The 10,069-nt window shown below is 44.5% G+C and overlaps 1 protein-coding gene across 1 annotated transcript in view; it reads right to left on the minus strand.

Moving 5' to 3' along the window:
• Nucleotides 1-9,638, minus strand: part of MOXD1 (monooxygenase DBH like 1) — a 51,659-nt gene extending 42,021 nt beyond the window's left edge. Inside the window, exon 1 of the mRNA XM_086744849.1 lies at nt 9,288-9,638. Within this exon, the coding sequence (XP_086600975.1) occupies nt 9,288-9,569 (282 nt within the window). The 5' untranslated portion in view covers nt 9,570-9,638. The remainder of the gene's footprint in view (nt 1-9,287) is intronic.
• Nucleotides 9,639-10,069: the final 431 nt, after the last annotated feature.

Below are 10,069 nucleotides of genomic sequence, written 5' to 3' on the forward strand. Positions count from 1 at the left end.
AGCATGTGCTCCATTTAAGTCCTTGTGTCTAGGCAAAGGAGAGAGGTGGGTACCTCTGAAGGCCTTTGAAAAGTGAATTCTAAGGCCAAACGCCAGCACAGAAGATGGAACCACCAGAGGCCAGAAAGGGGATGTTAGGCATCCGCGCTTCAGCTGAACTGAGGATATCTAAATACGGTTCAAAATGCTCTTACGGCCAGACTACCGTAACGCAGAACTTATCTAAATTCACAAGTTTCGCTCATTTAATTCTGTAGAGAAAGGAGTGTGACGTTTTCATCAATGGAACTACAATGCTTCGATATCTATCACAGATGGTCTGAAATGTGCCTCATATTAGAACAGCTTATTCTTCCCACCAGGTAGCAAAAGGCTCTAATGTGGCGACTTCTTTTACACAGATCTGGTTTTGCCACGCCATAGATTATACTGATACAAGTCCCCTTGAATTTCATGGAGTCCCAGCAGAGATCTGCAATCATTAGCAAGCCCTTAAAACTGAGTTTCTGAAACACTCACAGCAAAAACCAGAAAACGTGGGTTTATGTAATGAATTGGCACTTGCATCCAGATTCTTTGGTTTCTTAGACACAGAAAAGTATATATCATATGTTAAATGAAGATAAAGTTGACAAGTTTCACATCAACTTTACAGAAGTGTAAACAATTACAGAAATAAAAGGTAAGGGTGAAATGACTATATTTTTCTAGTAAGAACATCTTATTTTGGCTATTCAAATAGTAAGTCTTCAAAACAAAGTTTCAGAGGTGTTATTAGTCATGCTATATAATAACAAAGATGTTATTTTTATTTCAAAATCTGCTTATGTAAACTATTTACATTAGAAACATATAAAGTTTCTGCACTCCCTTTGATTATGTTGCATAAACTGACATTTTAAACTCTGGCCTAAGTTCTGCAATCAGTCACATAATTAGGTATCTCCTTCCTCATATTAACTAGAAGTTGAAACAACATATGGAAAATGAAAAATCTTCCTGACAGCACAAGTTATTTTATGTTCTTTTCCAGATGTGTAGCTGATCATGTTATACTGTTTTTCAGATCCCATTAACCTCTCTCTTTCTTAAAAAAAATAAGTTTTGCGGCATATATGGTTTCTGACTGCTGCTCTACAAACCATCAGGGAGAATAATTTCTGAAGGATGTGAGAAGAGGCCAGTTTATCCTTTGAGAATGTAAGCACAGCTGCAGAGGGAAGCCTGACCCCGAAAGCACCACCAGCTGTCATCGCAGACTTGAACAGGTGTTTATGGGACTCCCTCCCCACATCTTTACAATGTATGAGATTGTTTTGTTTATGATACCCATTTCCCTTCCTAAATTACATACAGCACCTTTCAACTTCAAGGAGCATAAAATAACTCTCAAACTGTCGCCCTGTCCAGCAATCACCTTGCGGGCTTGGCTTGCAAGCAGCTCTGCTGCTGGAATTTATACATACTGTCCTTCTCTAACCAGGAGATCGCTGCCATTTCAGCTGTGATTCAACACTTGCAAGTGAGTAAAGGGACAAGCCAGGAAGGGGAAATGAGGGAAAAACAAGGTATGTCTCAACTAGTCCTCACCTATGGTCTGTAGCAAACCCATGGAGTTTTGCAAATCTCCAAACTACCAAGCTGGTGTCTAAGACCAGGGCTGAAGATGAATTTGGCAAAAGGAGTCAGGAAGCTATAACCAAGATGTAAGTTGGCACAGGAGGAGATTTATCTGAGTATAAATAGGATGGATAAATTGCTACAGTACGCAAAAGAATTGACCAAAACATTCGTTTGAAATAAGCACCAAGCTATGCCTTTCTGGGCTTCCAAAAAAATAACTGTGGTTAACATTTCTCTTTTTTATTGTTGCATTCAGTTTAGACGGAATCCTACTGCTCATGGTTCCAGCACACACTGGATGTTACCACCAAAAAGAAGCTGGTTTTGGCAAGAAGGAAAGAGAGCATGAATTTACAAATAAGCAAACCAAACTTTCTTGCAACCTCAGATAAATTTCAGCTTGAGTTTCAGGCAAAGATCTTACTAGGTTCTTATGTTAGGGAAAAGCAGAGCCTACCCAGAGAAAACCAACATGAAGCAGGAATCTGAAAGCATCACTGCTCCATGTAACACCTTTGGAGCATTCCAGTTGATTGATCCAATGTTGTAGTTTAGCCCCGCTCAGGATCAAGCTACGCAGTCTCTCATTCACGTTCCCCATACTCTGAGGGAACAGGGAAAGATAATAAAAGAAAAAAAGATACAAGGTTTGAGATAAGGACAGGGAGAGATCTTTGAAGTTACCATTACGGGCAAAACAGACTCGACTTGGGGAAAACTATTTATTTATTATTAAAACCAAAGCATGATAATGAGAAAGAGAACAAAACAACTTTCCCCCACCCCTTCCTCTTCATGGGCTTAACTTTATTTCCATTATCTCTATCTCCTTCCCCCCCTGAGCTGCACAGGAGAGAAATAGGGAACGGGGGTTACGGTCAGTTCATCACTTGTCGCTTTACACCGCTCCTTCCTCCTCAGGGAAAGAACTCCTCACATTCCTCTCCTGCTCCAGCGTGGGTCATTTTTCTGTTGGGTGCAGTCCCTCCAAAACAGCTGCCCCAGTGTACCCTTCACAAGCCACAACCTCCTTCACGCATTCGCCTGCCCCAGCGTGGGGTCCTCCACAGGCTGCAGGTGAATCTCTGCTCCTCCGTGGACCTCCATGGACTGAATGGGGACAACCTTCTCCACCATGGTCATCACCACAGGCTGCAGGGGAATTCTGGCCAGGAGCCACATTACTCCTCCCCCTCCTTCTTCACTGACCTTGGTGTCTGCAGCCGTTCCTCTTACTAGAAATTCTTCGCAACAGGCTGGCAGACGCCTCTTAGGTTCTCTTCACATCTCTCTTCACTTCTTGCAGCCGGGCCAGGCCAAATCAGGCCCAGACGGCCACCGAGCAGGAGGCCAGAGGGTGAGGGCCATAAGGCCCACATCTCCCCCTTTCTGCCCCCACTTCTGCTTCTTTACATCTTCTTCCTTTTTTTGAATTTTTTTTCCCCTTCTTAAATATGTTATCATAGAGGCATTATCATTGAACATTCTGTCAACAATTGGCTTGGCCCTGGCCATCAGCGGGTCCACCCTAGACCCAGCCAAGTCCACCAGACAAAGGGGAAACTTCTAGCAGCTTCTTGCAGAAGCTGCCACTGTAGCCCCCCTCATTAAACAAAACAAACACAATCCCAAATGAAAAAAATATCCACAGAAATGGTACAGCAACAACAATCCAGCAGTTGCAAAAAGTTCCTAAAGTAACTGGAATTGGTGAGTGCAGCTGCTGCCCCATGAGCAGTCTGTTTGTAATTAATTGACTGATTTATTTATTTTTTTTTACCTACACAGCGGATTAGCATGAAGTGATTCAGTCTTTGCTAGGAAGCCTGTATCTCACTCATGCAGGCAGTTCCGAGAAGTTGCGCATAATTCCTGGTACAATTCCAATTAAATCGGCTGAATTTCACTGGAGTAAATGTGGATTATTTACTTCAGATGTACTACTTTGACAAGGACAGAAAATTTGTATCTGTAACAAATAATTGTGAGTGTGTCTGCACTTTAAATGCAGACATACACATATACACAAAGGCACACATTTTCCACTTGTATATTTACAGAAATAGATAATGCATGTATGTGTGTATACATGTACAAATATATTCTTTGCAAAAAGAGAGTGTGTATTTTTACACATGAAATACAATTATTTACTTAGAGATATGTCTTTCCTCATTCAAACTGTAAGTTATTTTAGTACACTGCAGTGTATTTCTTATATCAAGTTAGATGCTGCCCAGGACAGCTTCCCGGTAGCTAGTAGTGACATCCCTTGGTTTCTGTGGCATTCCTGGGAAATATAAAAATATCACTTCCTCCACATAAAAATGCAAAACACTGAAATGTGGAGAGCTCTCTGACTCACCACACAAAGGCGTAAGAAGCACGAGCAGTTAGAAGTTGAAATACAACAATGCTTATCGACATGGATAATTTGACTTTGCAGCAGAGTTCCAAGGACCTACCCAAGTCTTTACATCAAGAGTAAATGTTGATTTAAGAGGTTATATTCCAGTTGTATCAGAAGCTACAAAGCTAGATTAAAGGCTATCCTAATGCAAACAGACTAGACAAAACATGCAGCAAAGTGTTTTAAGGAAAAGAAAACTTGTAAGCAGGAGATACTGTGCGATCCAATCTCACAACTGTACTTTATCACAGGGAACATTCCTTACACAGGAGCCACATTCAACCAGTAAAAGTTTTCTTGTTTTAATTACTTTAATTACTTCAATTATGAGGAAATTTTGAAAACACTTAAGGGATTTTCAAGCACAACTATTAATGATATATGGTCCCAAAAATTCTGTATTTGCCTTAGAAAATCTCTCCTCCTCCCTCTCCTACTTCTAAGATACTTGTTTATATTGAGAATTAAATCATTCCCCAATTATTTTAAGTCTTTGCATCACTCACAGTGGCTACATTTCCATTCTCCCCCTAGTTCTTATTTTGTGGGAGCAGTAAGAAAATACCATTTTCCTGGTGTTTCCAAAATCCGAAGGACAAGAAAAAATACCATAAAGAACAAAAAATCTTGGAAAACAGCCTCCACAAGTCTGCAAAATATAAGAGCTGCAGAATTCTTCTCATCTTTTGTTCACCAACTGTTGCTTCCTTGTCCTAACTACTGTACCTCTGAAAGGGAACTACAAAGCACGCAGACAGTGGAGATGTACACTGGAGTGTCTCTTCATGCCCCACATGGAAGCCAAGAGGGACTCATTAGTCATCTGGAGATTTCGCCCCAATGCCCAAAGGCATGAAATACCTCCAACAAAGCACCAACTGAGATATGTCAGTGTGGCACTCACTTTGCATCTCTCTCTTGGTGCCTTTCAAGTTGTTTTCTAAACACTTCTTTTGTTGCTGTTGGCATGAGTGCACTTAAAAGCAGCATATCGTTAAGTACAGAGAATGCTCACTGTTTTCTGTCCTTTAAAATCTCTTCCAAGTACTTCCCTATGAGCAATTAAGCTAACTCTATGGGACACATTTGATAACAGATATTCTTTAGTTTGGGTGACAGTTAACAAGCAAGGCTGTAATGAATAATAAAGTACTTTTTAGTGACACACAGTCCCTATTCACCCTAAGTAGGGACTATTTCTGTGCAAGTTCAACAGAAGATTCAAACAATGCAACCCTCTTGTATAACTTGCACAAAATAGGCATTCATCAAGGAGGATTACTCTCCCCAAAATGGGGCTCTCAGCAGCTACGTGCTGTGGGTGGGGATGCACAATTCCAGACAGGGGTGGAGACCAAGCAAAAGGCATGGGTCTAGCATGAAAATGCATGCTGTGTCAATTCATAAGCACAAAAGAGATACTTTTCAAAAAAGAAAAAAAAAAGAAAAGAAAAAACAAGGGAGGAAATAAAACTAGATGCAAAAGCTAAGGCTTCCTCAAGAACTTTTACAAAGTGTAATGCATGCTGCAAGTAACCACGACAATATTTCAAGGTAACAGTTTGCTAAGTATGAACTCTCCTTCCAAGTCCACCCCATCCCTGTAGAGACAAAGGCAGCTCCCAGCCCCCACTGGTATCTTCTACTTCTTCTCAAACACGCTCACCCAAACCCCACATAATCTGCCAGTCTGTCACCACCAAAGGGCTCCCAGTAACATCCTGAATAATTTGTTCACTGATCTCCCTCTTTTTCTCCCCCTGCTTGGTAGAGGTCTGTTCCTCACCACAACCCAGTAAAGCTATGCATGTGTCGTAGTTCATATGTACATTCATGCTATGTCCTAAAATATGTCTAGGTTCCCATTCTGAATACTGAAGTTCTGAAATGTTAGGATAGTAAAAGTATAATTCTCCAGTCATTCAGTGCTCTCCAAAAAAAAAAAAACTACTCTCGAAGTGAAGACCAAACTATGAAGGTTTGTTCTTCTTTTCTCATGACATCGAAACAATTGTCACCTTGACACATTTAGAGAGAACTAACCCTCAGACTTTCAAACCATTTTAACCTTTACTTATTATGCCAGACACCCTTTTAGCTTAAATATAGCTCAAACATGGAAAAGTAAACCAAAACAAATAAATCATCACACCCAAGTTCAGGATACACCTAAAAACTAACAAAGTAAACCCCAGTCTCAGATACCCAGAACTTTGAGTCACTAGATTTTTTCAAGGAAAGCACTGCCTGTTGATGGCGGGAACAGCATCTACTTGGTCAGAGAGGATGAAGAATAAATGCCAGAGGAAATGTTTTTTTTTCTCTTTTCTCTGTGAACTATCTGGAAGTTTTCTTCTACCTCAGTACATTGATCTTCCACAGACTAAGGCGTATCTGCTTTTACCTTTACTGGCATCTGCAGTCTAACTATGTTTACCTGTTTGCTGCCAGAAGAGGACTCTTCTCTCCAAGAACACTTTCTATTTTTAAAGGAGGAGAGAGAATTTAAGGGGGGGAAAGAGGCTAAATTCTCCCAAGAGACTAGCAATTTCAATGCCCACTTGAAAGGCTATAAAGGTGTTACAGAACATCATCTGAAAATCAGGCCACTGACAAGCATCTCAAAACTGTTAAAGAAACCAAAAAATGACCCTTCTAAGGGTTTAGACCACGATGCACATTTTCCGACTGATGATCATGGAATAAAAACATATTTCTAAAACCAAAAAGAAAAGTAAGTTCTTTCATTATATGGTGCACATATTTTATAGAGTGCAGCTAGGCATAAAACCACATACTTTCAAAGGTACTATCTATGAAAAATTTTTTTTTAGTAGTAAATAATGTAAATGATGATGATACACATTGAACACAGAACGTGTTTTTAAAATATTAACTGTATTTGCATGTCCAGTAAAGGGAAGAATTAGATATTTTTGAAACAGCATTCGAGAACAAGTTATTCATTTTATAGCAATCCCTGCTGACTGGCCAGAAAAAGCCTTTGGACAAATTCTGTTTCTTCATCGTCTTTGTTTCTGGCCACTCCTTGTTGGTGCAAGTACGGAAACATTTTCACTAAGCAACTTTTAAGAAGGTCTTATTCCAGCTGAAAAAGAAACCTTGCTGCCTAGAACTGAAGAAGAAATGAGGATGGAGAAAACCTGAGGCTGCGAGCAAGAGTAACAGATACAAGAGTTTCTTCTGTACTCAAAAGTGCAACGAAATAACTCATAGCACTTAGCACAGCAGATGTTTATGTGTTAAATTAGTGTTTCAGGAAAAATACCAGGTGTTCTGTAACAGGCGGCACTTGCTACAGTCCTTCCCTCTTCTATCTCGGTTGTATTCGTCACGGGACGGCAGTGAATAAAATCTTTGGAAGAAGAATGGAATTTGTATGGGGCCATTTTTAAAGAATGCTGAAAACCTACAAGGGGTGCTGAAAAGAGCCACAGAAGTGCTGGGGGAATGTCATGCTTAAGCGGGATGCTTAAAGAGCTCAATCTCTTTATTTCATGCAAAAGAAAACTGATGAGCGATTTGATTACAGCATATAAATAACTTTATGGAGGCGAGATGGGGGGGAGTAGACTTTTAAAAATAGTAGAGAAAATACATCGCTGGAATCTGAACCCAGACAAACTTATACTGGAAATCAGGAATAGCGAAGGCTCCCCATTGCCACAAACTATTGAAGGAAGAGATGGAACATCACTGGATGTTTTTACACTAGGTTTGGATCCCTTTCTAAATGGCTTGCTTTACCCAAACAGGATCTACGAACTAACCAAGCACAAAGTTTGTATTTCTTTTAATGGTTAATAGGTGTATCTTCTGAAAGGTAAGGCTTTGGCAAGCCTTACATTCTGTGAGCTAAGAGCTCATTGTTTGATAACTAAAATAGGGGCTTTTCATAATTATTAGTGATTTATTTAGACTGAGGTTTTTGGGAAAATTAATCTTCGTTTTTAAAAATGGAGAAAAAAAATCTGAAAATCATCAGTCTGAAATTGGATAAAACAAATATTTGCCTAAACTTCATGCGGTGAACTAATAGGGGAAAATAGGAAATATTTATCCTAAAACCTCCCTTTTTCTGGAAAAAGGTTTGATTTTATAAAATCTTGGCAAATAGTAGGGGGAGCGTATTAAGCATTTCATTTTTTTTATGATGAAATGTTAGTAAAAATCCATACTCTTAAAGCAAAGCCTCACAAAATTTAAGCAGCAGCATCAAAGATCAACTAGCTCTAAGATGATGAAAAAAAAAAAAAAAACAGACAACTTCTCTACCATCCTCTAATAACGGGGTGTCAGACTGCTCTTGATTTCCCTCTCTAAAAGTTATTATTCAGGCAACTGAGGGCAACAAGGTGTCACGCCGGGCCTGCCCCCCCTTTCATTCACCCGTGGGACAAGCTGTCCCTGCTCCCCCGGCCCCACAGCAACTCCTCCAGGCTGGATCTCAGGTCGCCGAGAGGGGATGGAAGGTGCGTGTCCCTTCCCCTCTCACAGTTCCTACCCCATGGGTGCCTCTGGGAGAGGACGCTTCCCTGGAAGCACCAGTGGAGCCTACGTCCCGCACTCTTGTTCCCAGCCGTAGCCCTGGCGATATGTAGACAACTACAGAAAGGTACCTAGAGAATTAGGCCAATGCAGCTGGGCTCCTCTGAGGTCACTTTACCAGACCAAGGACAAGGACCAGGAGCCCCAGGTGCTGGGGTCAAACACCTGAGTCAAAACACCTCCAGGAGAGAAGAGGGGGAACGCCAAGGACAGGAGCAGCACTGGTGGGACCGTGCCGAGATGCCAGTGGGGTTACAGGGTAACTTCTCGGCAGGAGAGCCTCTCCCATCCCTCCCCTCCTCGGCTCCAGGTTCAGGGAGAGAGCGCCCAAGGAGAGGGCAAAAGAGCTGTTGCATTTTCTGGATCAAGAGGAAGGAAACCTGATACCTTTGAAGAAACCCACGGAGAAGTTTAGAGGGAAGGCTGGCAGGGAGAGGATGGAAAAAGAATAGCTCCTCCGAGGGGGGAGGAGAGGAACGCAGAACGGTAGGGACAACCGAAAAGCTGGAAGGAAGAGGCAAAGAGGTAGGGAGATGAGAGGCGAGGATGCTGGAAAAGAAAGAGGGGCAGGGAGAGAGGGGCGTCCCGAGAAAGAGCCAGCGGAGGGACAAAGAGCAGCCGGGACGTGGGGCGGAAGCGGGGTGCCGGAGGCGCTTTCGGGCGAGGGGAAGGAGCCGGCGCTTACCTGCAGGTAGGGCTGGCCCCTCTCCACGCCCCCCACCACGATGTCGGCCGAGGCCATGCCGCCGCTGCTCGACAGCCCGAAGCCCACGTATCCGCGGGTGCGCACCTCCAGGCGGAAGGCGAGGGCGCTGCCGCGTCGGCCCCAGCGCAACTGGTACGCGGCCGCCCCGTCCAGCACCGCGCTGTGCGGGTAGCTCCGCGCCGGCGGCGGCTCGGCGGCGGTGGCGGTGGCGGCAGCCAGCAGCCCGCTCAGCACCAGCGCCCAGGGGCGCAGCCGCCGCATCCTCCCGCCGCGCACCGGCGGCCGCCGCCTCTCCGTGTGCCCGGGTGCGGGTGCGTGTGTATGTGTGAGCGCGGAGAAGGCGGGAGGGGGGGCCTGGTGCCCCGGTCACCCCGCCCCCGCTGCGGGCGGCACCGTGCCGGCCGGCCCCGCCGGGGCAGCGCGCCCTCGGCAGCCGCTTTGTTCGCTCCCCGCCCCGGCCCGGCCCGGCGCGGGCGGCCGCCCCCTCCCCGCAGCCCCACCAGCTTCCCCCGCGCCGCCCGTCGGGGCCGGGCCGGGGCCCCGCAGCCCCAGGAGCACCTGCGGTGTGCTCCCCGCGGGGGCTGCCCGGGGTTCGCCATAATGAGGGGGAATCCTCCTCCTGACGGGGCAAGCGGAGGGGAGGCGGCGGACGGGGCTCCCCCGCTGCTCGCTGGGGGGGGGACACCCCCTCTCGCCCCCACGGGAATTTTAACTCCGCGGGAGGAAGCCCAGAGGCAACCGAGCGCTTCCCAGCTCTCAGC

This window comes from Chlamydotis macqueenii, chromosome 3, assembly GCF_036417535.1.
Source record: "Chlamydotis macqueenii isolate bChlMac1 chromosome 3, bChlMac1.mat, whole genome shotgun sequence".
Taxonomy (NCBI): domain Eukaryota; kingdom Metazoa; phylum Chordata; class Aves; order Otidiformes; family Otididae; genus Chlamydotis; species Chlamydotis macqueenii.